This window comes from Peromyscus eremicus, chromosome 15 (assembly GCF_949786415.1).
Source record: "Peromyscus eremicus chromosome 15, PerEre_H2_v1, whole genome shotgun sequence".
Taxonomy (NCBI): domain Eukaryota; kingdom Metazoa; phylum Chordata; class Mammalia; order Rodentia; family Cricetidae; genus Peromyscus; species Peromyscus eremicus.
The window spans coordinates 2,295,591-2,322,559 of record NC_081431.1 but is presented as its reverse complement, the minus strand read 5'-3'; the positions used below and the strand labels follow the sequence as shown (position 1 = coordinate 2,322,559).

The following is a 26,969-nucleotide window of genomic DNA, read 5'->3' as shown; positions in this document are numbered from 1 at the left end:
ATTCGCAGTTTCTAATATGTGGACAAAAAGTAAATTTCAATGTTTGTGTGTGTTCACACATGCATGCACATTCAGACAAACATTCCGAAGCTCTGATGAAGAGCCTGGGGCTGGCAGGGAAGGTCGCCAGGAGCCCAGCACCCAGAGCTGCTGGGTCTGTGATCCTCACTGAGAGGCAGAGGCAGGAGGGTTATGAGTTGAGGCTAGCCTGGGCCACAAGGCCATGGCTGTCTAAGTGTCATAGCAAGATCCTGTCTCAAAAATACAAGGGTTGGGGACTTGCATGCAAGGGCCTGGGTTTGATTCTCAAGCACTGTAAGTCAATCAATGGATCAATCAATCAATCAATCAATCAATTAAAAACACAAGACAAACAAAACTCTCAACCAACAGCCTTGAGGACAACAAACAGCCAGATGTGTTAGTGGCACATGGGAGGTGGAGGAAGGAATAGTAAGACGTCAAGGTCTTCTTGAGCAACCTGGACCTAAACACAAGACCCAGGACACACATTACTGTCCTCACGACAGATGGGGCTTGAAATAGAGAAACTTGAATGCCGTATCAGGAAATACAACAATCCCTGATCCCTAGGTAGAAGGGGACAAGTGAGAAGGACACAGGATCCAGCTTGAAGGTGATCCTACTGGTCATATCTGAGACCAGGGTAGTTCCTGAAAAAATAATGATGGCAAGATTGTAACCCATTCAATGAAAAAGGAAGCACGTCTATAAATTTAAAATAAAGTGAGGCCAGGCATGGTGGCTCAAGCCATGTGATTCCAGTGCTCATTGTCATGAATCCCAGGCCAGCCTGGGGTGGATCCTCTACCTAAAAAAAAAAACAAAAAAAAACAAAACAAAAAAAAAAAACAAAAAAACAAAAAAACAAAAAAAAACAAAAAAAAAAAACCCAAAAAGAATAAAGTAGAAATTAATTTTTCACTTTAAAGTGAAGTCTGACAAATCCTGTCTTAGACAAGTGTTCAGTCAGGTCAGCAGTAATGGGGCTCGGTGAGGCTCCTGCCACAAGTGCCATTTAATCTAACCTAAGAAACATCTGAGGGAGTTCCTGGCCTCAGAGCGTCACGGTCAATTCAGTCCATAGGAAACTGTGTTTCCGAGTTCACCGGGAGGCTGCAGTCCCGCCCCGTCTTCTCGCTGTCTAGAACAAGGCTGGTACACGTGGTTAAGGCTCCAGTGGAGCCAGGGATCTGGTGGCAGCAGCGAGTTTGCTCACTCGAGGCAGGCCGTGCTGAGGTCCCAAAGAACAAGACTTGCTCACGTGAACACACAAAGGGATGGGGCCACACTCCTGTGAGGTTGGCAGGCAACTGCCAACAACCTCGTCGGCTCAGACTCCACTCTTCCTTGTCACCTGAAGCAACAGTCATCTGTGATGGTTCTTTGTTTGCAATGGCGTTTGTTTTTATAATAAGGCTTAAAGTAATGTTTTTAATGTTTCAAGTATGATTTCCTTTTCACTTTCACCTGCTACATGACTTGAAAACCAGCTAAAGCAACAAGAGACAGTGGCAATAAGGACAGGCATCAAACATGGGTCCTAAAAGGTGTTTCTGGAACTGTAGAAATAAACGCTGCTTTATATAACTTGACTGTAAATGTGTTAGCTATTAAAACACCGTGAGGAATTTCAAAAGAGCAGTGATGGATGTACTCTTCTAGATTAGAGTGTTTGTATTTTTTTACTTTGGCTGCAAAGGCAGTTCCACAGGACATGTGCCAAGACCGAGACGACACAGCAGTAGGCGTCACCAACTCTCTTGGCCAGCCTCACAAACAACACTACCAATGCTTTGAGAGAATGGAGAGCAAGTCAGAGAATCCTCCTCATGTAAAAAGTTAAGATCATAATTGGAGAACTTACAGCTTACACGTTTGACAAGCACAAGCTTCATTTCTGAATGTGACAGTTCTTGCAGACTGCTCTTGGATCTGGCAGTTGTGTCACCAACACTAGTTATAATGCACTTCACAGGGACACAGAACTTCAGTGTGTCTGGAGCTTGCTCCTGGGGAAGTGATGAGAATCAGGTCTATGTGGCTCATCCATGCAGACTGTCCTGCTCCACACTCATTTCTCTCCGGTGACAAAGAGGTGGACATTCTTTGGAGACCTGAGCATCTGTGCCGCCCGCTCGACACCAACCACAGCGGCTAACCTTTGGGCATCGTACTTGGAATAGAGCACAGTACAGGTCCACGTGGCCTCCTCTCCTCTACTGGTGGCTCTCAGCATATTACAGACTTCACTGTAGAAGTGAGGATATGTTGGCAATTCGTAGAATATCAGGTTCCTGATGCCTTTTATTGTGTACCTGTGAGAGAGGGAGGGGGCATGAAGAAGCCAGCCAGCGGAGCTGTGCTACCAATGGCTTCAAAGACATGGCTCACTGTGTTGCTAGATGCCTGGGGTGAAAACAAGAGCACAAACCATGGACAGAAAGCAACCAGTGAGCCAGAGGGTTAATTTTGTGACACCATAACTGAATTCCTAATGCTGAGTTTAAGATAATGGTAACAAGCCGGGCGGTGGTGGCGCACGCCTTTAATCCCAGCACTCGGGAGGCAGAGCCAGGTGGATCTCTGTGAGTTCGAGGCCAACCTGGGCTACCAAGTGAGTCCCAGGAAAGGCGCAAAGCTACACAGAGAAACCCTGTCTCGAAAAACCAAAAAAAAAAACCAAAAAAAAAAAAAGATAATGGTAACAAAAATTTGTTTGTGGTGATATATTGTGTACCCTAACAAAATTTGCCTGAAGATCAGAGAGACAAAGGAACAAGCCACTGCCACATTTCACCTCACCAATTCCACAAATCCTGACTGAAATCCTCTGAGTCTTCATCCGAAAGACTAGCTGAAAAAGCCTCTAGTTGAAAGGGACGCTTCTGCTGAAAAGCCTTTAGTTCCTGTCTCCTCACCCCTTATATACCTTTCTCCGCCCAGCCATCACTTCCTGGGATTAAAGGCAAGTCTGCTTCCCAGTGCTGGGATTAAAGGTGTGTGCCACCACTGCCTGGCCTCTATGTCTAATCTAGTGGCTTGTTCTGTTCTCTGATCTTCAGGCAAATTTTATTAGGGTATATAATATATCACCACATTTCCCCTTTTTTGTCTAAAATAATAAATTTGTATTTCTTAAAAATACATATTTTTTTGAGACAGGGTTTCACTATGTAGCCCACCCACCCACCCACCCACCCACCCCCACACACAGGGTGTCTGTGTAGCCCTGGCTGTCCTGGAACTTGGTCTGTAGCCCAGGCTGGCCTTGAACTCACAGACATCTGCCTGCCTCTTCCTCCCAAGTGCTGGGATTAAAGGCGTGCGCCACCACCAACACCCAGCCAGCATGTAGCTCTTGCTGACCTGGAAGTCAGATAGTAGACCAGGCTGGCCTCAAACTCACAGGGAACCACCTGCCTCTACCTTCTCCTGAGTGCTGGGATTATAGACTGCACCATGATGCCTGGCCCAATTTTTAAATATTTATTATTGATTTATTTTTATGTGATAGGATCTCACAGTGTAGCCTTGGTTGGCCTGGAATTTGTGGTGTAGGCCAGGGTGGCCTCATCTTACAGAGATCTACCTGCCTCCCAAGTGCTGGTGTGAGCCACAATATCTGACCTTAAAAAAAAAAAATTTCTTTTTTACTACATTTATTTATTTTACTCTGTGTGTGTGTGTGTGTGTGTGTGTGTACACTACAGCATACATGTAGAGGTCAGAGGACAACTTGTGGGAGTCAACTCTCTTTTCACCATGTGGAAACCAGATGCCTTTACTGGCTGGGCCATCTCATCAGCCCCATTCTTCTTTAGAGACAAGGTCTTTCTATGTAGCCCAAGCTGGTCTCAAACTCATTATGAAACCCACAACTCACAACAATCCTCTCGCCTCAGCCTCCCAGAACGTTGGAGTTACAGCTGTGTGTCACCAGAGCTGGCTGAAATGTACATTTTCTGAGCCTGTTCTGCATGGGCTGAAGTAAAGACAAGACAGCAGAGCAGGACTAAAAAGCTGCCAGAGGAGGAGGGATGCTCCGTGGGTGAGGGAACCTGAGGTCCATCCCGAGCTCAATTCCTGGAATCTACACGCTGGAAGAGAACCAATTCCGTAAGGACGCCCTTCGATCTCTACCTGTGCACATACTAAATAAAGACTAATAAAAAGAAAATAAAGTTCTGCCAGAGAAACTACACACTGAACAATTTAACATTACCTTCATAATCAAGCAAAATGGTGATGAGGTTGGAGCCAGGGCATAAAACCAACGGCACCGATTCTAGCACCTGTCGGTCCTTTCTCATCTCCATGGACACAGATGCCCAAGTCCATCCACCTTACTAGATGCTGCCTGAGGCTCCACTCAACATCAGAACAAGGCAGTTAGTTTCAACAGCTCACAAATTTCCACCTCATTCCCTGCAGCATGGTGGGGTGGCGGGGTGGTGCAGACCGTATGGACGCACTTAAGCAGTGACTACTAATGCTCAGGTCTGTCATATGAAATGATATACTCGAACAGAACCTGCATACTTCTGTCCTGAGAGACCAGGACACCCAGAAAAATCCATCAGTACCTCAGACACCAAGCTAAGCGTGCCCTCTATCTGCTACAGGAATCTGAATCCTGTGGTATATGAAAGGTCCCTATGGCAACCACCAAATCCAGACAAGACTAAAGCAACCACCCACACCAGTGGCTAGCAGACAAGGTGCATATGAACATATGGACTATTCATTGCAGAGTGTGTATCCAACTGAAAATTACAGAGAACACAGAAAAGCAAGAAAAAGACACTGTAACAATGGGGTGTCGTGTGTGTGTGTGTGTGTGTGTGTGTGTGTGTGTGTGTGTATATGTGTGTGTGTGTGTGTGTGTGTGTGTGTTGCGAGGGATGGTACTCAGAGCCTCCTGCACACCAGCCCTTGAATTTGTGGAGTGAGGCAGAGGAGAAGATGCAAAAGGGCGAGGGACAACGGACTCACTTTTAACTGTATGCAGCCTTTATGACGGTAAGTTTTCCTTTCAAAAATCTATTGTAAAGAAACAACTAGGGGCTGGAGAGATGGCTCAGAGGTTAAGAGCACCGATTGCTCTTCCAGAGGTCCTGAGTTCAATTCCCAGCAACCACATGGTGGCTCACAACCATCTGTAATGAGATCTGGTGCCCTCTTCTGTATACATAATAAATAAATAAATCTTAAAAAAAAAAAAAAAAGAAACAACTAGGTAGGTCTATCATCAAAACACATGCATATGGATGTACTTGCAGAATTGAGCACTCAGTTTGCCAAGGAACCAGGACAAACTGGGCTGAACACCCTCTCTAACACCTAAGACTACAGATGCTCAGGTCTATCACACGAAAGATGCAGTATTTGCACAGAACCTGATACTTCTGTACACTCTAAGTTACCTCTTATTTAACACAGTGTCAGTGCTGTGTGGAGGGCTGGAGAGATGGCTCAGTAGCTAAGACTACGTGCTGTTCTTTCAGATGACCCAAGCTGGGTTCCCAGCACCCACATCACAGCTCACACTGTCTGTAAGCCCAGTTCTGGGGGATCTGATACTCTCTGTGGGCACAGGCGCACACATATGCACACTCATACAAAGGAAATAAATATTTTTTAAAAGCTGTATTGCTTAGGGAACAATGACAAGAAATCTGCACTTCAGTACTGATACACAGCCTTATTTCAGTATACAGTTAGTTGAATCTGAGAATACAGAACCCACAGATATGAAGGGCTCACCATAATTTCAAAAACTGAAAAAAAAAAAAAAAAAAACCAAAACTACATGCTCATTAAAAGGAAATGAGGTTCATTTCATAACTAAACAACTGAATGGCACATATCCATGGCAAATACAGCATAGACTATGTATTAATGGATGAGAAAGGCTCTTTTACACCAGGAAAACCTGGCAGACCCACATTGACCCAGTGATTGTGGTGAATGGCACCATCCCAAATGGACAGGCTGCCATCATGTGTATGGGTTTCTGTTGCTGTGAAGAGACACCATGACCATGGCAACTCTTACAGAGGAAAAACATTTAATTGGGGTGGCTTACATTTTCAGAGGTTTAGTCAATTATCATCATGGCACAACTAACTTTTGAATGATTCAGGAAGAAAAAAATAAGAGAGGTGAGTGGAGAGACATAAATGTGCATACATTATGTATACATACATTGTTAAGTGCCCGTGGCTGGAATAGACACAAGCAAAGTTACATGCATACGTGGTAAAGTACCCACAGCTAGAGTACAGAGACACAAATGTGCACACATATGTGATAAAGTACCCATGGCTGGGGAACTCAGAGACAAGGGCTACAGATGCTTATTAAGAATCTTACAATTTCCTTCTGAAATGAAATCTTTCCACACGGGAAATCTTTCTTTCTCTAGAAATCTAGGGAAAAGGAGGATGTATGGGAAAGCTGTATACATTAGCTTAAAAATGTATCCACAATATGCAGATAGTGAGATAGTACGTGTTTGAATTTTGCTTTACAATGAGCACGTGGGACACTTAAAAAGAGGAAAACCCCAATGCATACAGTGGTATTTTAAAAAGACTAGTGAAGGGTTCAGGCACATATATATGCTCATATTTCTCATGTAAAAAATGAAAGTAAAAACACATTAAAATATTTATGTAAAGGATGTATTCTTTAATTTTTAAAACTTAGTTACTGTGTATGTGCATGTGCACTATGGCATGCATGCAGAGGTCAGAAAACAACTTGAGAGTGTTGGTCTCTTTCCACCACGTGGGTCCTGGGGATGGAACTGAAGTGATCAGACTTGGTGAAGCAAGCCTTTACTTGCTGAGCCATCTCACTGGCCCAGTTGTTTCTCTTTAACCCTCACCCCACGTAACTAGGCTGGCCTCCCACCCCTGACCCTCTTACCTGGATCTCCTAAGAGCAAGCATTACAACAGGTCTAGCTAATAAAAGTATTTGTACTGATCATGGGTGACTATGGTTTCTTTTTAAATTCAATCTCCAAGTTATGTACATTTAATAAATACCCTCAGAAGTGGGAAAACCAAAGAAGACAAGAGAAGCATGACCACATTTTAAATAAAAACCAAAAAGGGTCTGTTTCAATTTGCTCACAAGAGAGACTAGGAACTTCCTAGAAACAGCAAGACTGAGCCTGTTCAGAGGCAGTTCATGAGAGTCTCCCGTCCTGAGCCCCCTTTCCTATCCTACTTTTATCTGTATACCTCCCGATTGTGAATGTACCAAGCCATCAAATAAGCCTAATCCTGACAGGACCTTTATAAGGCCTAGGACATCCCACATGTCTGTTTTCCCTGACAACTAGTAAAGACTACTGTAGCTGCATTCCAAAGCTGCTTCTGTGTGGTGCAAACACCAGATTCATCACTTCTAGAACCTGGACTCACACAAGTGCAGGGAGGACCCAGCCCCGCCCCAGCAGCCATTCTAAATGCCATGCAGCCTAAATCTAGTTAGCAACTTGTCTATGGCTTGGAATCTTGCCCACCGCAGCAATATGCAGGAAAGGTACAATGAACCCTCCTGGAAGAGAAGTCATGACCAAACACCCACCCAGCTCTAAGTTGCTTTCATTCTCCTCTTCTCAACACTGTCAGCCAGCCAGTGGGATACGACTATGACAAGCAGGGCCAGCCCAGCAACCCGAGGCACCCCAATCCTGTAATCCATGGCTTGCAATAAAGAGACTGGTGTCGGGCACAAGTACAGTGAAGGCCTTATCTGTCCCTGAAGGAAAAAACCATACCAAAACAAACAACCCCTATTTATGACCTCACATGTACACATGATGGGACATACATATGCTTACAATTATGGATATATGAACCAAATATATACAGATTATCCAAAGTTATAGAACAGCCATCTGTCAGGGTAAGGACTGCTGCATACCTTCCCCTGGTCCATATGCTTGCTACTGCCTGCTCTACCCTGTGGAGTGTTCTCTATCTTTACTTCCACTTTTTTCTCTCTTATTCAACTCTTTGTATGAGACACAGAACCCTGAGACCCCCCTACTCGTAATACACATACTGTAATGCTAGGCTGAGCTCAGTGGCAGAGTGTCTGCCCAGCACATGCAAGGCCCTAGGTTCCATCTCTAGCATATGCCCTCAGGTGCTTCCTCCTCTCAGGTTAAATATAAAACTGGATCCAAAGTAATTAGAGGTTAAATTTTCATCATCTCTTTGATAACTTTTTTGTTTGTATTTTAGAGACAGGGTTTCTCTGTGTAGTCCTGGCTATCCTGGAACTCACTCTGTAGACCAGGCTTGCCTTGAACTCACAGAGATCCGCTTACCTCTGTCTCCTGAGTGCTGGGATTAAAGACGTGCACCACCACAGCTGGCAAAGATTTATTTTTTTATGTACACAGGTGCTTTGTTTGCATGTATGCATGCAGACCAGAAGAGGGCATCAGACTGTGAGCAGCCATGTGGGTGCTAGAAACTGAACTCAGGACCTCTGGAAGAGCAGCCAGTGCACTTAACCACTGAGCCATCTCTCCAGCCTCCCAGTAACTTTTTGACAGAAGGAAACCCTGAGATCATTAGCCATGGCAGAGATGTGTGGCACTACTGCAGTCTACCTCCACCCTAAGAAACCTGTGAGTGGCATAGGCTGAGACTTGTCTTCACAATGAGCTTGAGGAAAATTTGATCTGAGTGTAAACAGTATACATTGGGACTGCTCCGTCTCCAGGACTCCTTTCACAGATGCCTTGAAAACCTGCTGAGATGTCTGAAAGCAGTGCCTAGCCCAGTTACATTTGAAATGGCTAGAATCACCCTGGGAAATTTTCCAGCCATGCAGACAGCATGCTTCCATTTGCTGGAATGACACAAAGCTAACAGCTTCAGTGAGTGTGACTCCACCATGAATGGAAGCAACCGTCTAGAACCCAGCCAACAATGCGGCCAGCAGCAGGCACCCATGAGCTCCCTGGCCAAGCAGCCCAGGTTGCCAAGAATGGAGCTGGGAACAAACAACTCAGTTTTTGGCAATTCATTACATGTAATGTTACATCTTCGTGTATCACTAGGTATAATATGTAAAGAAGTCTTCATGCCTAAACTGTCAAGCCTGTGCAGGCTGCTAGGATACCTCCTTCATCATCCAGGAAAACATAACACACTTGGGAAACAACATTCCCATACCAGCATAAATGAAAAGGCCTATAGGGTCATGGTGCATGGCTGAATGTCCATCAAAGCTTGGAGAACAGAATTCTGGCTTATATGCCTGGCTGATCCTTGTTGGTCTATATTATGGCAAGTTAATAAAACAGAAATATCAGCTAGGTGTGGACGTATGTGCCTGTAATCTCAGAATTTGAGAGGTAGAAGCAGGAGGATCAGGAGTTCAAGGTTAGCCTGCGCTACACAGTGAGTTCAAGGCCAGCCTGGGCTACATGGATAGTTTGAAATTTCCCTTAATAAAACCTTGTCTTAACAAAATGAAATGAAACAACAACTCAAAATCCCACCATAAGAAGTCAGAAAGAGGGCTGGAGAGATGGCTCAGCGGTTAAGAGCACTGCTTGCTCTTCCAAAGGTCCTGAGTTCAATTCTCAGCAACCACATGGTGGCTCACAGCCATCTGTAATGAGATCTGGTGCCCTCTTCTGGCCCGCAGGGATATGTGCAGACAGAACACTGTATACATAATAAATAAATAAATCTTTAAAAAAAAAAAAAAAAAAAAGAAGTCAGAAAGAAGGATTTGGATATAATTTCCTTCTCTATAGTAAAGCATTAGAAAGGTTTGCATCTGGCAGCAGGAAGCCTGATGGAGATTTGGGGAGCACATAAAACCACAGCTTTCTGGAGAACCCGTGTGTCAGTTCTCTCCTTCCACCATGAGGGTCCTGGGAAGTGAGCTCAGGCCATAGCCATTTAGCAGGTCCAGAAAGCTCTTATTAACTAACAAGCAAATTAGAATTTAAAAAGTACTAGCAAAACGGCCAACATGTTCTGTTCTGACTGGTAGTAATCTAAGCACACACTGAAACACTAAAAACACTCAACTTGGAGCCTCTTCAGGTTTTGCCCCTGCCACCATCAAGGTGTTTTCCATAGTGAGATAGTCACCCTGGGCATGACTCCTCAGTGAGGCTGACACTGCTCAGCCTCCACCTCCCCAAACTCACCTGTGTGGATCATGTCCTGCTCTTCAACTCTGGACTGGTTTCTGTGAGGTGTTGGACCACAGCTGCATTCCAGACCATACAGGGCAGTTTCTATCCTTCCCAACAATGCCCATTTCTGGAAGTAACCAACTAACCAACCAAGCAACCAATGAACCACCTACCCACCAATCCACAATGCAGAGACCAGCATCACCAACCCCTGTGGCTTCTCTGAAAGAACAGAGGTAAGGGATGTGTGCACAGCCCCACAGAGCATGCCCAGGCCTCTCAGGGGTAGAGCCTGTACTGTTTTACCTCTTGTAGAAATGGAAGCGTTCTGTGAGGAGCAGAAACTGCTTCTCTCCTTGGAGGAAGAAGTGTCGAGCCCTGGAGACCCCAGACTTCTGTGTATACTCGCAGATGTGTGTGAAGTTCAGCTCTTCCTTCTTGAAGTAATTTCGGAGACGCACAAAGTCAAAGTAGGAGGGGACATAGATGAGTGTATGGGACATGACGGCATCCCGGTACTGAGGCAAAATCTTGTTTATGAAAAAGTGAAACCTGATTAGGAAAGGACAAGGACAAGGTTAACAGTCTAGAGCTGAACCTACAGTAGGCAGTAACAGTGTGGGCCAGCAAGCCACAACCTGAGGGATCCTGAGGCCAAAGACTGACTACAAAAGGGTAAAACTTGATAAGCACGTAGAAAATGAGGTGCTCACAGTAAGTGTAAAGGCAGGCTCAGTGCCATATATGCCAGAGAATTAGTGCAGTTCAGACCACACTCCTCAGTCACTCAATAACAAATAAGCCCTGCCTGTCCAGCACACGCTAAGCACACAGGCCCACAGAGGCAAATGTGGAGAGAGTTAGCTCTTCTCTGAAGGGTTTACAATTGAGTGGAATGGCATTGGAGTATATCACAGCCCACAGCAGCACGGCGTGATTTTGCAATGTCTCAATCAAGGGGCCAGGAGCACAGGCTTCAGTCCCAACCTTGCTTCTTTTTAGCTCTGAGACTGAGGCCAAGCCCCCATTTCTCCCCGGCTTCCTTCTGTCATGCTTGAGTTCAGTTTTGGGACCTAACTGGTAATCAGTACTTACTAAAAGCAACAGAGTCCAGTGCTAAATATGCATCCAAAATCCTATCTCTCTAGGAGGCCCTCTGGGCATGGGTGGAGTTACCTGGCATCAATCACTGAAGGTAGATCTTGGGCGTCCATTCTCTGGAAGACATGTGGGAGCTGTACCAGCACGTGACTGATAGAGCCTGTCACTGGGACATTCCTCACAGCCACCTGCCAGGAGGGAAGAACTTTAGGCAGGCGTCCTTTGTTGATCACATGCCATCAACTCTTGTATTTCATGACCAAACCCAGTCTGGGATGCAGGACGATCTGAGGACAGGACTCACCTGGCCTTGCGCATTGACACAGTGCTTGTTGAACACAGAGTTGATCTGGGCATCCTGCAGGGCACCAAAGAGCAACGTCTGGCGGTAGTACTTGGCCCAGTTATTGAGGCTCCACATGCGAACTCGAGAAAAGTCCACCCCATGTGAGTCCAAAGGTAGCAGGTTCATGTGGTTCATCAAATGCTTGGAGGAGCAAAACAACACCACCATTAGTGTCCACTGAGCATGTGTGCTGGGCACCCACAAGCATTTATAATCCACCATCTCCTTAACCCCATGAAGTAAGTATTACCATCTCCTAGTGACAGCAGAAAATAAGGCTCAGATGTTGACCTGCTCAAGGTCAGCTGAACATTCAAGGAAGAATAAGCACAACAAAAGAACACAGGCTAGCTATTGGAGTATTCCTTTAAAAGGAATTTTTAGAACTAGGCATGGTGGGGCACTATGAGTCAGGAGGACTTGAGGCCAGTACTAGTTACATAGTGAGTCTGAGATAAGCTGAGGCTGCAGACTGAGATTGTCTCAAAGACTACAAGAACTACTGACGGGATCAGTGGGAGGGTGGACGGGGTGAACATGACAAAGTACAATACACATTCATGAAAGGGTCACATGAAACCCACTACTTTATATGTCAACAGAGAAAAATCAATAATAAAAATACAAAATATAAAGAAAACAAGACTGATAGAAGAAAGGAACTTGTGAAATGGAGACGGGCCACTCTTGGGGCTGCTGTCCCAGACCTGGACAAAAAGGGGAGCCACAATAGAAGCAGAACCTCTGTGCTTCAGTGACTGGATCTCAGAACACTGGTGACAGGGATGCCAAGGATCCTGTTCGCCTCCTAGCATGGCAAACAAGAGAAACCAAAGCCCTTGCGGCCCAGAGCTGTGCCACTTGCTCCTCCTCAAACTCCTTTTCTGTGTTTTCTTTCTTGAGACAGGGTGTGTAAGGTCAAGGTAGCCTGAATACTGTAGACCAGTCTGGCCATAAACTTACTGTAATCCTTCTGCTTCAGCCTCCCAAGTGCCAGGCTTACAGGTGTGAGCTACCACGCCAGGCTTGCCTTGCCTATTTCAGCTGCATTTTAACATACTGCAGGACACACTCCAAGAGTCATGAGTGCTACAAGTTTATTTTTCAAACGTGTCAACTGTCCTTGATGTACCCCAAACTTCCCATAAACTCTAAGTCCTTAGGTGGAAGCAGAGGTGAGCTGTCACCTGCCTTAAAACTATCATAGCTCTGTGGTAAGAGTAGTTCCACAGTCTTTTCATCCTAAAACCAAGGGCACCACATCATGTGGAGGAAAGAAAACTAGAACGTGAAGACAGACTTTTCATGAAACAAGGTCTCACATAAGAAATGCTAGTCAGAGCTGAAATGTCTCAGCAGGTAAGAGCACTCACTGCTCTTCCAGAGGACTCACATTCAATTCCTAGAATCCATACTAGGCAGCTCACAACCTGTAACTCCATTTCCAGGGGATCAGATGCCTCTGGCACCCCCACACAAACAAGCAAATTAAAAATTATAAAATTCTTTAAAAAAAAAAAAAAAAGACAAAGAAACTAACAAGAAATATTAGGCAGTTGGGTATGGATGCATGTGTATAATCCCAGCACTCCAGATGCTGAGGCAGGAAGATAGGGTTTAAGGACTGCCTGGGCTACATCGCAAGCCTTTGCCCCTCTCCTAAAAGAAACTTTATGCCATGTTTTCCCATCTTGGCTGAGAACTGTATGAGGGCTTGTCTGGTAAGTGGGTTCTTGGTGAGGATTTCCATCCACCCATTCATCTATCTATCCTTACTAGAAAGAGACCTTTTTTTTTTTTTTTTTTTTTCTTTTTGGTTTTTCGAGACAGGGTTTCTCTGTGTAGCTTTGCACCTTTCCTGGATCTCTCTCTGTAGACCAGGCTGGCCTCGAACTCACAAAGATCTGCCTGCCTCTGCCTCCCAAGTGCTGGGATTAAAGGCGTGCGCCACCACCGCCCAGCCCAAAAGAGACCTTTTAATGGAAATCTCTGGGGATTTTTGAAAACACTGACAGGAACTTCTCCCTCTCTGGGTAGTTTAATAATTGACTGCCTGTGGTGGTATTATATTCCCCAAAATATTGTGTACCCTAATAAATTTATCTGGGGTCAGAGAACTGACAGCCACTAGATACAAAGGCTAGAAAATGGTGGCACTCATACCTTTAATCCTAGGATTCCAGAGACAGAAATCCCTCTGGATCTCTGTGAGTTCAAGGCCGCATTGGAAACAGTCAGGCATGGTGACACACGCCTTTAATTCCAGAAAGCAGCCTTTAATCCCAGGGAGTGGTGGTAAAAAGCAGAAAGGTATATAAGGCGTGGAGACCAGAAACTAGAAGCATTTTGCCTGGTTGAGCATTTGGCTGGTTAAGCTTTCAGGCTTCTAGCAGCAGTTCAGCTGAGAGCCACTGGGATAAGGACACAGAAGCTTCCAGTCTGAGGAAACAAGACCAGCTGAGGAACTGGCCAGGTAAGGTAGCTGTGGCCTGTTCTGTCTCTCTGACCTTCCAGTGTTCACCCCAATAACTGGCTTCAGGTTTGATTTTATTAATAAGACTCTCTAAGATTCATGCTACAACTGCCCTATTGGTAGAAGAAAAAGAAAAGAATTTCACAAACTGGAAGATGTAGAGTAACTTCTTATTTCCAAATTGAGGGTTACAACCCTTTGAGACACAGCACTGCTCTTAGACCAAGCTAGCTTGGATTAGACACTGCTGCAAACAGCCGTTTCAGACTAAAACCATCCAACACACACTGAGTAAGGATCCTGTCCCTCCAATGGGGAGACGCATTATTACCAAGACATGTTCCCAGTTCTGCATCAGGTAAATGTCAGCTTGGTCAATGATGAGAAGCTCAATAGAAGACAGAAAGTCAAAGTCTCTCTTCTTCTCTCCTTCGCCACCAATGATGGTCCTCAAGCCCAGGGGGGAGGCGATGAGGATGTCAGAGGAGTAAAAGGGGGCATAGAGACGAATGCTCCTCTGAAGTATTGCCACTCCTGAAAAACACCATTCGTCAGCATCCATGCCAGCCGTGAGTGCTTGTCACCCAGTGCTGTTTCCTAGGTTGGATTTCCTTCAAAGTACAAATTTTAACTTCTAACTCCCAGCTTCTTAATTCCTAACTATGTCAATCATGCTGCAGACACTCAGTAGATGTTTGTGAATGAGGCCCAAGGTCATGAACAATGAGCACTTTCCCAAGAACTTATAAAGGTAAACAGTTACTAAGACACAAACATAAAAGCTGGGTGGGTGCCTAAGGTTGGGTGGGCACTCAACAAACAGACACGATGGAAATCTAGTCTTACCCCCACACACTGAATTTTCTCAGCCTCCTCAGGGTGATCCCACCCAGTATCTGTGATTCCTGACTCTCTGAGAAGCCTGAGAGCGCAGCCAAACCATTTCCACAATAATGTACAAGGCCTTTCTACGCTGTCTTGGAGTCTCCAACCACTAACCAAGGCAAGACTCCTGTCCCTGGCAAGCTAGAGGTCTCAAGAGCACTCAGCTCTGCTAAAAGACTGAGTCAGGGACCCCTCCAGCTTTCCCACGGACCTCCACCTTGACAGGGGGCATTACCAATCCTGAAGTGGTCATCAATATTGCCTACGAACACTGCTTCATAATCCTCAGGCCTCTTCAGGTTGGGAGGTCTCTCCTCAGGATCGGATCCATACTCCCCCTGAAACCTCTTTTTGTTGCTTACAATGATTTTCTTCTTGCTGTCCCCCTCAAGGAGGCTGATGAAGAGCTGGACGACCCGAAGAGCAGCTTCCCGAAAGGGCACCACTATAAGCACCTGTGGGGCAATAGCAGATCAGAGGTGAGTATCTTCTCAAAAGGCCTGGCTCAGCACCAGAAGCTGTGTCTCCTGTATCCACACAAACACGTTCTGTGAACTTTAGTCCCATAGCTCCATGGGAGACATTTCAAGCAAAACTGGGAAATATCTTTCAGTATAAAGCGATGCCTGCGCAGCAGCAGAAACTCTAAGACAGAAATACAAGGGTCTTTGAGGGCAAAGTAAGGCCCACTCAAACGTGTACAATGGCTCCTGTAGCCTTATAGGTTTGAATGCTTGCTCCCAGGTGGTGGAACTGTTTGGGAAGGATTAGGAGGTGTGATTTTGTTGGAGGAAGTATGTCACTGAAGGTGGGCTTTGAGATTTCAGAGACTCCTGCCATTCTCCATGTGCATCTCTCTCAGGCTCTTGTGGATCAAGATGTGAGCTTTCAGTTGTTCCTGCTGCCATCATTGGTCCACCCTCATGGACTCCACCCCTCTGAAGCTGTAAGCCCAATTAACTGCTTTCTTTTATATGTTGCCATGGTCATGGTGTTTTGTTACACCAACAGAAAAGTACTAAGAGATTGAGTAAGAAAAAAAATACAGAAAAGGACTAATACACTATTATTTTTCTAGGGTATTCTATAAACAGTTTTTGAAATCAATGATGACACGTTTCTGAATTGGAAAAACAGGCTTCAATTTTCCAAGCCTCTTAAAAATGCTTCAAGATAGTGCCTAGGAGATGATTCAGTGGTTTAGAGTACCTGTTGCTCTTGCAAGAACCAGAGCTTGATTCCCAGCATTCACATGTTGACCCACAACCATCCTAACTCCAGTTCCAGGTGATCTGATGCCCTCTTCTGACTTCTACAGACACCAGGCATGCATGTGGTGCGCATACATACATGTTGGCAGAACACTCATACACATAAAATTAAATACACCTAAAAATAAATGCATAAAGTTTCTGCTGAGCAGAGAATCAGAAGATGTTTAGCAAAGAGCTAATTTTTAACTACCTGCCATTCTTGTTCAAGTAAAAAACTCAACAGTGTGTGTGATTCTAGTCAAACCAGGAGATTCCAATCACAAGTAAGTTAGGGCAATCTGTGACAGTGCACAGACAGCCTTGATGTCATGTCCATGCATCTGAGATAGCCAACTAGAAATGCAACCGGCTGGCCAAAGGAGTAAGTAATTTGCCCTGTTTGCCAGGGCAAGATTTAAGAGGCTGGATTACGGGGCTGGTGGTGACGAGGGGCCAGACTAAAAAAGTTTTAAGAGACACATCAGTATTTACACTCTTGAATCCTGCTGAGCTCCATAACAGTCTGAAAACATGAGCTTCTGAGAGGAGATAGGTGGAGCAGGTACGAGAACAAGGCCTGGCCCTTCACATCACAAAAAATGTGGACAGAATTGTATATATTTCCTTTCCTACTAGAACCTCAACGTGCAGAGGTCAGGCTTGAGAGCACAAGTAAACAGAATCATTACTTCAAGCACCTTTGGCTTGAAGGTTTCTGTGTATGTGGCTTGGTGCAAAGCCTGATTTTTGTCCATCTCTGCTAATCTCTCCTCTTCTCTTTAGCAGGGTTTTCTGTGAATCTGGGTCCGTCCATAGCTGTCACATATTGGGACTGGGTAAGAAACTGTGAGATGTCTTTCTGTATGATGTGAATGTGTTGCTCTGATGGGTTGATAAATAAAGCTGTTTTGGCCTACAGCAAGAAAGCTTACAGCCAGGCAGGAAATCCAAGCAGAGACACAGAGAGAAGGGTGGAGTCATGGAGATGCCAGCACGCCTCCGAAGGAGCAATAAGATGCCAGCAGACCACTAATGCCACAGCCACATGACAACATACAGATTAATAGGAATGGGTTAAATTAAATTGAAAGAGCTAGCTAACATACGCTGACCCATAGGCCATACAATTTGTAAGTAATATAAGCCTCTGTGTGTTTACTTGGGACCAAGCAACTGTGGGACACCAGCAGGAGAGATTCGCCCAGACTGCACCATGAGGCTGGGCAGGACTGGAGAAACTTCCAGCTACAGTACCAGTGAGCCTTAAGTCACCAGGAAGAGACCCCCAACAATGGGTGCTTCTGTGTGTTCTGGGTTCATCCCTGAGAGCACCTGAAGCCCCTTTCACTGTCCTGCACTGCCTGTCACTCAACAGCTCCTGAGGATCCACTAACCAGTCAGCTGTCAACACACTCATGATCCAGCAGTGCCTCACGGCCCCCTCGAGGGCAAAGCTCTCCTGTTGCCACTCACCTTAGGCCTGGTTAGCCCTTGGTCCCTGAAGTCATCATCTTCACCCACCCCAAGCTTCTGGCTCCGGCGCCTGCTGTTGTTAGCCAACACTTGGGCATTCGCTTTGAGGACGTGGTTTATGGCATGCAGGCAGTACACATGGCGGACCTCTTCTCCATTCTTCAGGGCAGTCCTCTCTGGGTAGAACAGGTCTCGGTAAGAATTCATAATTAAGAACAGCTCTTTCTGGAGTGGGGTAAAGGGGCTATTTGATTTCTGAGGACCAGATAGGAACTGGCTATTGGTTTTTTTCCAGGTGGACTCTAGAGGCTTCTGAAGATGAAGTGACTTTAGGTCAATATCCTTTGGAGGTTTAAATGTTTCCATCTTCTGGAACTTTGATGAAAAGACAAGCTGTCCCAGGATGGGCCACTAGGGGTAGACAGACCAAGAGCTAGGTTAGGCATGAGTAACAACCCGACACTCAAAAACACAGTACAGAGGATTCACAGACCATCCCACCCGCTCCTCACCCAGCCTGCTGTGTAGGTAATGCACATACTCCAGTGCAGGGAATGCTGGGCCTCACAGAGGGAGAGGGTCCAGACAGCAATTACACAGAGGTAATTACACATCCTGGAGCCTGACCTCACACCTGAGCTCTGCCTCTAGCGCTGCTCTCACTATCTGTTGGGAGCAACGAGGTAAGACACCTGTGTAAACAAACTCTCACTTGGTAAGGAGGTAAGGACCAGTGCTCCACAGGACAGCACAGGAATTTGCAAAATCTGTGTAGCTTGCAGGCTTTTTCTCTTTACATCGGTGATTCTTGGGGCGGTTTTTAGTTTTACTTTGTCAGTCACACATGGAACAGCTGTAATTTCCCCTGAAAATTCTGTTCCTTTTCAAATAGTTTCCCCTAGATTCAGCAGGGGGTTAATGTGTCTCAAATCTCTTATCTGGAATTACTAACTATAACCCCCAACCTGGGAACTTTTCTGACTCAATAGAGACAGTTAGGTGCATACAAGAAAACAACACTTGGAACATTAATCATGTTTCACAGTTTGGGAAAGGAGAGCGGGGCATGTATACTCAGACTAGAAAGAAGGCCTCAGGACTACACATAGTGCCAACTGTTGGGAGTAAGTTCTCTGGATACCAAGCATAGAATCTGGTATGCTCTAAGAGGAAAAAATACAATGCAAAAATGTAGGGTGGATAGATCCATCCTTACCATACATACGAGCTTACTTTGGTGGAAGAAGTATGGTATAGTGAGATTGGAAGAGTGCTTTGTCAAAACCTGCCTTTTATAGAGATTGAGACACAGGACTTTCTTGTAGAAAAGGGACCTGTATAAAAATATATCTTGCAGACATGAAAGAATTGTCTGGGTTTGAATATTGTTGTCCTTAAAGCATTGTGCCCATATCTGTTAATGAACTCTATGTCTATAATAAGGTTATGCAGGGAGAGGGAAGGGTATTTGGGGAAGCACAGAGGGGAACAATGGGGGCTTTCGTAATGGTCATGATGTATTCCTTAAATTGTGATGTATTTCTTAAAGTCAACAACAGAAGCCAATAATAAAGCTATTCATGTAATCCTGGTAAGAAAAACTCTTGAAGTATAAAGGCAGCCTGAGCTATTCAGGGCCATTTGAGTGTAATCCACTTGGTGGTCAGAAGTCTTCCTTGCACCAATGCCCCATCTCAGGACCTAAACCCTAGTCAAGGCTGGATCTTGGCACCTACCATAAGGGACACGTCTGGGAAGAACCAAAATTCCTTTAGACAAAAATGGTCAAATAACCATTTTTTTATGCCTTCTCTTGAAACTGATTCATCCCTCCCTTCCTTAATCTCCACTGCTTCCTTTTTTTCTTTTCTTTCTTAAAGACATACCTAGTAGAACTTCAAGGGATGCTACTTTGTGAGGTATGTTTAGAAATTTTTCACTGTTGAAAAATTGCTGACCTAAAATTACAGCAACTTCAGGAATAAAAGAAACAAGCCACGGATAGCTGAGCAACCTGGGTGACTCTCCAGGAAACTGTGCTGAATGAAGCAGGCGACCTCACAGGTCCCACCCTGGGTGACTCCAGTAGACCAGTGAGCTGACAAGCACCCAGACACAGACAGGCGCTCAGGAGGTGAGGGGTCAGGAATGAGGCATGTGAAAGGAAGTGGACATGGTAAAAAGGAGCAACAGAGCCAGGTGTGGCAGCACACACCTCTAATCCTAATACTGGGGAGACAGAGGTAGACGGATGTCTTCTGATTCTGAGGCCAGCCTGGTCTACATAGCAAGTTCCAGGCCTGCCAGGACTGCATAGTGAGACCCTCTCCATGAGACATACAGTGCCACAGTGTTGCACACCCTACTGAGTTAGTAGAAACGGGATCCTACAAGACAACACCACAGAGAACCTGAGTCCAGGGATGCAAGGCCACAGTAGACAGTACTGAGCCTGCGTGCATGAGCTCCAAGCAGCATCAAGGGCGTCTAGGTCTACTTTCTGAGTGATACTGTACTGTACTCTGCTATCTGCTATCATGGGAAAAATCGGGCAAAAAAGTCAGTCTCTCACTGACTTCTTACATCTGCACATGTATCTGCAAAATCAAAAAAGGGGGGAAAGTCAACTAGATCATGTGTGATATCACACCCACAACCCCAGCCCAGCACTTGGGAAGCTGAGGCAAGGGGGCTGCCACAAGCTCAATGTCTGACAAATGCATCTCCCCATGGATAATATACGCCAATAAACCAAAGACCACAGCTTCTGTGGGGCTTTCCTCCGTGGAAAACCAAATAGCACATAGCACTTACTTTCAGCTGCTGGGTAGTCGGAGAGCTTGAAGCAGCAGCTTGAATTTCCTCTTCTTTCAATTCTCTGTTGACATGTTGTTGAAATGGATCTAATTCAGAATAGAGTCATAAGCAGTGAGCAAATGGCAGGGCTTTCTAGTCTCCTGAGAGTGCTCTGAAAACTACATGCTCATCTCTAGTCTCTGCTGAGACTGACATGCTCATCTTCCTGGTGTCAGCTCACCCCTCTTTCCAACCTCATCCCCATCCTCCAGCACCACTCAAAGCTTAACAGAGTGTCTGGCAAGCTGGCCCCCCAAAAGTACACCCTGACCACAACACCCCAGCCCAAAGCCTCGGAAGACACCTCAGCCTGAGGATCAGGCCTTGACCACTGCACGTGAACCCACCTCTTCGTGACTTCTGAACTACACAGCCCTGAATTCTGCATCTGAGCCTTTCCTTTGCACCAAAAATCTTACCTCTCCCACCTGTATGTTATTCCTTCTCAGAAAGTGCCTCACAGGGGTCTACTGTGCCAGGTATAGCACTGGCTCCAGGCAGAGGTCAGAGCTGGTTACCCCTGACAGTCACACTCTTAGTCCCTACCATGCCTCATCAATTCAAACAAGCCAGTGCATGTTCCTGTCTTACCTGGTACATGGCAAGATTCCTGAGAGCATGCAAGGCTCCATGCATTCTGCACAGCTAGACACACTAATTCTCAGTATTCACCTGAACTACCAAATGATCCAAATGTCATCCCTTGCATGCAGGTTACCCCCAGCTCTGTGCTCACTGCACTCAGGTGACCCTCAGCCCTCTCTCCACACCCTCTCATTGAGAAGCAGCAAAGTGAAGTAAGTAACTTGCTCAAGGATCCAAAAGGAAACACGCCAAATGACATGCAGCTACAGTAGATACCCAGGACAACAGTGAGCAACGTGAACAGGGAAGCCCCGGAAGTCCATCTGCACAGCAAATACGTAGAGGCTTCAGGACAGCGGCTTCCCACTCTGTCCAGGCTTAGAGCTGTCTAAGATCCCACAAATTCTACCTCTACTCCTCCTCTTGCATAAAAGTCAGAAGATCCAACTGGGCCAAACAAGGACTCAGCTTCCTCCACAAAGAAGCCCAATGGCAGAAAACTAGGAAAGGCAGACACAGCTTGGCCTACCAACCCACGAGCAGATTGACAGTGTGGAAACCCACGTCCAGCTGGCTGCCGTTTGGTCACAGGATGGTGGCCATGGCGGGAGTTGAGGGGTGGCTTTGGGGAGCTCCCCTAGTAATAAGAACACTCGGACTGGCCTTGCTGGGCCTCACAAATCTGAAAAAGTACTGCTCCAGTGAAGAGTGGGTGAGGGGGAGAAAGAGAAGAGTCTTTATCCCTTCTCTTCTGCCCATTAGCAAGGCAAAGTCTTCTCAGACTCCAACTCTAGAAACCTGAAGCCTGGGGACTGACCTCCCCGATTTCCACCATTCAGCCCCTTCTTCTCCAACCAGTCCTCATCTCTACTAAGTACTGAAAAGCACAAATACCCAAGAGGTGTCTACTCCAGCTCCCCACATGGCTCCTACTTAGCTGGTTCTGCTGAATTCCCTCAGTCAGGAGACCAAACACGAGTCAGCACACAGCCCCAACACATTGGAGACTAAACCTGAGTCAGCACACAGCCCCAGCACACTGGAGGGGACTAAACCTGAGTCAGCACACAGCCCCAGCACACTGGAGACTAAACCTGAGTCAGCACACAGTCCCAGCACACTGGAGACTAAACCTGAGTCAGCACACAGCCCCAGCACACTGGAGGAAACTAAACCTGAGTCAGCGCACAGCCCCAGCACACTGGAGACTAAACCTGAGTCAGCACACAGCCTCAGCACACTGGAGGAGACTAAACCTGAGTCAGCACACAGCCTCAGCACACTGGAGGAGACTAAACCTGAGTCAGCACACAGCCTCAGCACACTGGAGGAGACTAAACCTGAGTCAGCACACAGCCTCAGCACACTGGAGACTAAACCTGAGTCAGCACACAGTCCCAGCACACTGGAGACTAAACCTGAGTCAGCACACAGCCCCAGCACACTGGAGGAGACTAAACCTGAGTCAGCACACAGCCCCAACACATTGGAGACTAAACCTGAGTCAGCACACAGCCCCAGCACACTGGAGACTAAACCTGAGTCAGCACACAGCCTCAGCACACTGGAGGAGACTAAACCTGAGTCAGCACACAGCCTCAGCACACTGGAGACTAAACCTGAGTCAGCACACAGTCCCAGCACACTGGAGACTAAACCTGAGTCAGCACACAGCCCCAGCACACTGGAGAGCTGGGGTGACAGGAGATACTCTCACCTTGGGGTGCTCTCTGGGAAGAACTGCCTCCACCATCCTCTTCCAGAAAATTGGTTTCCAGGCTGAACAGCGACTCATGTTTCGCATCTGTGAACTCCTCTGGGGACTTCTGTGATCCATCAGGCGGCTCCTCCCCATCTTTTTCTTTTGGGTCATCAACTGGGGACATACCTGAAATGTTGAAAATCACTTTGTAAAATTTTCGGGGTGTGGTAGAGCTCTGTGGGTTCCAGGCCAGCCTGGTCAACAGCAATTTCCAGACAGCTAGACCTACAGAGTCAAACCCTATCTCAAAAATAAATAAACAAAATGATTTACTCATACTTAAATGTTGACAATATCAAATTAAAACACTGATGCTCATTGCTATTATTTATTTATTCTTGGTTTTTCTGGGCAGGGCTGTTCTGAAACTCACTTTGTAGATAGGCTACCCTCCAACTCACAGAGATCCACCTGCCTCTGACTTCCAAGGGCTGGAATTTAAAATTACAGGTGTGGGCTGGGCAGTGGTAGCTCACGCCTTCAATCCCAGCACTCGGGATGCAGAAGCAGGAGGATCTACGTGAGTTCAAGGCCAGCCTGGCCTACAGAGCAAGTTCCAGTACAGCCAAGACTGTTATACAGAGAAAGCCTGTCTCAAAAAAAACAAAACAAAAAAAATTAAAAGCATGCACAACCTCACCAGGCATTATTTTTAAACAATAATAAGGTAATTCAGTGGAAGTGACCTTTCAGAATTAAGCTGGGCCTCTAGCCTGGAGGTGTGCTTGGACATTACTAGGGATATCACTAGATTAAATTTATGTTGGACTTAAAATTATGGTGGACTTCCATCAGGAAGGCAAATGACTATTTTTCAAGACAGGGTCTTTTGTAATTTAGCCTTGTTGTTGCGCACTATTAGCTCAGGATGACCTTGAACTTCTGATCCTCCTGTCTCTATCTCCTGAGTGTTAAGATTAAAGCCATGCTCCGTCTTTGCCTAACATATGTAGTACTGGAGATGGAAACCAAGGTTCTGTGTATACTAAGCAGACATTTCCAACTGGGCTCTGTCCTGGCCTTCCACACTGTGCTGCGCCTCCTCCCATTCGTAGAAGGCTTGAGTAAACAGAGGAAGCTGGTCTGCCCTAAGAGGAAGACTTCCATCAGACTGCCTTTGAACTCCAGCTGTAACAGGGGCTTCTCTTGGGGCTTGCCAAATCTTCACAGTTACATGAGCCAATTCCTTTAAATAGATTTCTATCACAACTAGGAGTTACTCTGAAGAAGTCGAATACACCCAGTTCTAGAACGTACTCTAAAATAGTGCACCAAGATACACATTCAAGATGTTCAGAGCAGCCTGAATTATGATAAGAAATAACATAGAACAAATCTCCTTGCCATCTTATCTCTAGCTGCTTCATATAAACACAAATCTACAACTTAAAAATTACTTTGTGTTTTTATGTCTACCTTCCATCACACTTGGTCTCTTACTGAAGAGGAACAACAACCTCTTCCATGAACTGAGCTGTCATAGTGACAAAATTATGTTCCTCTGGTAAGCAGGCAGTCTTACATTAGGTCAGAAGAAACCCCCCAAAGAGTAAGCCAATAGTATTCTACTGATGAGAGGGTCTGTGTTCCCATCAGATTCTCAAAATATAACCAAATTCAACAAGGCTGAATCTCTGCTTTGGAGCCAAATGCTCTCATTCAGCCCACAGAGCACAGGACACTCTGTCCTGGCAAAGAGGACAGGCCAACCCCCAAACACTCACGCTCATGTGTCTCAGCCGACTCCACTGTTTCTTCTTCCACATGGACATCTTCATCACCATCTTCATCATTCATTTCTTCATCAGCTACAGCACTGTCATCCTCCTCTTCTTCCTCTTCCTCGTCTTCCTCTTCAGAAACATTCTTTAATGTAGCAAGCAGTTTGTGGTACCCTGAAATGTGCTCTTGCTCTTCTTCAGATTCACTTTCAGAATGTGAAGTATCTGAACTCTCTGACTAGAGGAAAAAATAAGAGTTTTTTTAAAAACAAAATTATATTGTTTTTATCGTCACACTAAAAGAATATAATAAAATGTGAGACATACATATTAATGGAATTTCCTTAGCCTTAAAGAAGGAAATTATATCACGTGCAAGGAAATGGGACAGAATGGGAGATAAGTAAAAATAAGACAGACTAAAGGCAAATGTTTTCTCTTGCATGAGAAAACTAGATTTAAAAGAAGTTAGAAGGCATGAAATTAAAAGGAAAAGTGTTTGCAAAGAGAAAAGGGACCAGCAGAGGTAGAAGACTACGGGCCAGAAGAGGGCAATGAATGGGTAGTATGAATACAATCAAGTAATTATGCCTGCAAACGTCCTAATGAAACCCACTATTTTGTATAATGAATATACACTGGTTAAAAAGGAAACAAAAACCCAATGAACTTTTCTGCAACTATTATACAATCTCATCTCTTTAACCAAGCCCAGTATGAAATTTACATAAAACAGTTGACCAAGCTACAGTTCCTATGAGCTGCACATGGAATAAAAACTGGCTTTTCAAACAATTTTAGACTATGGGCTTTAACTTACATCTCAGACATTAAGCTTCATGTTTCAAGGTGCAAGAGGAAAATTAGAAATGAGTGCCATTGTCTGAGTCTGCTGGCCCCTCATCTACTTCACACTGTGTGTGAATACTTTCATGGTGAATAGACACACCAAAACCCAGCACAATGATGAACCTCTTCAATTGAGGTTCATAACAGTGTCATGGGGCAGTTTCCAATTCATTTCTATTATCTCCATCATTTAAAACTAATTAAGAAATATTACCAAAATGACAGCTTACATTCAAAAAAGAAAAGCACATGTACCCAAGCTTTACTTTTACACACAATCTTAAAGGTAATAACCCAATTTCAACTACTATAAAGAAAAGAGCATTACCAGCTGACAAATCTGTGGCTTTGCTTCCTTTTTGGAAACCCTAAAAAGAAATGGGACAATGTTAAACTTTAGCTGCTTATTTGTCAGGATCACGAAAGGTCTAATGATTCCGCTTTAAATGAGAAATGCAGAAAACACGATAAAAACCAGTCATTGCAAAAAAAAAAAAATAATAATAAATAAAACATCCTGCATGCACAAGGGCAGAGACGACCAGAAGACGAATGGGCAACAGGCAAGAGTTCAACGACATCACATGACGAAGTTAGAAGCTGGTTTTTAAATCACAGGTCGGGGTTCACCTCTCGCTGGCCAACTCGATGTCGCACCTTTCTTTCTGTCTTGCTTTTGAGATCTCCTGCCTCAGCCCCCGCGTGCCGGGACAGCACACCCGGCTGTCTCCGCGGGTCTATCGGCAGGGCGCACCGCCGCAGCTGGGGTGCCCCGGCCCGCCCCGACCCCGCGCCTCCCGGAACCGGCCCTCCCAGCGGCCCGCGCGCCACGACCTGTCGTAGAAGGGGTGCTCCTCGCCGAAGTCGCGGAGGTGCTTCTTCTGCTTCTTGGTCATTGTGCTGAGCAGCTGGCTCCGGCCGCGGCTCCGGCGTTTGCCCATAGCAGAAACGTCAAGCTGGCCACCGTAAAAACACCAAAGTTCCCAGTGGGAAGTCGCCGCACGTGGGCGCGCCGGCTTTACGGCGGAGGCGGGTGCCGTAAAACAGAGGTGCTTTACGTCCTGTGAGTACGACAGGCGTTACATCCTCCGGGTGGCGATGCTGCCCCCTGCCGGGAGCTCCTCCAGAGCTTGGGAGTGTTTTTGCGTGCGTGCTCGGAGTACTAGCACCAGCTTTCCGGGCTGCCTGGGTTCCCTGGTAGGAGAGGCGTAGCCTGCTCTGTGGTTATTTTTTACCTTGTTTTTTGTTTTTGTTGTTTGAGGGCCGAGGTCGGTGGCCTTTTTTCCCCCAGGAGCTAAGAACTGAACCCAGAACGTCGCGCTGGTTTTCAAGCACCGTACCAGGGCCTAAATCCTCAACCGCGGACGCTTCGCGTCGGGATGTGGGAGTCAGCCTGTGTCGATGTGTGCTGCAGAAATGGTTGAATGCTACGCAGAAAATAACGACGGACATTTAAGGG

The 26,969-nt window shown here is 45.8% G+C and overlaps 1 protein-coding gene across 4 annotated transcripts; it reads right to left on the bottom strand.

Annotated features, from left to right (window-relative positions):
* Positions 1-1,687: 1,687 nt before the first annotated feature.
* Positions 1,688-26,521, bottom strand: Utp25 (UTP25 small subunit processome component). Of its 4 annotated transcripts, none has more exons than XM_059280818.1 (12): positions 26,345-26,521; positions 25,839-25,878; positions 24,665-24,899; positions 22,896-23,066; positions 20,552-20,640; positions 17,738-18,148; positions 15,247-15,466; positions 14,458-14,660; positions 11,612-11,794; positions 11,383-11,495; positions 10,513-10,758; positions 1,688-2,339 (listed from the first exon to the last, which is right to left on the bottom strand). In XM_059280818.1, exons 1-12 carry the CDS (start codon positions 26,449-26,451, stop codon positions 2,096-2,098), a joined length of 2,262 nt encoding a protein of 753 aa, XP_059136801.1. In that variant the 5' UTR covers positions 26,452-26,521; the 3' UTR covers positions 1,688-2,095. The 4 variants fall into 4 exon arrangements, with proteins under 4 accessions (XP_059136801.1, XP_059136802.1, XP_059136803.1 ...); XM_059280819.1 differs by lacking the exon at positions 26,345-26,521 and adding an exon at positions 26,141-26,276; XM_059280820.1 differs by lacking the exon at positions 1,688-2,339 and having other exon boundaries at positions 10,519-10,736.
* Between the last annotated feature and the right edge of the window lie 448 nt (positions 26,522-26,969).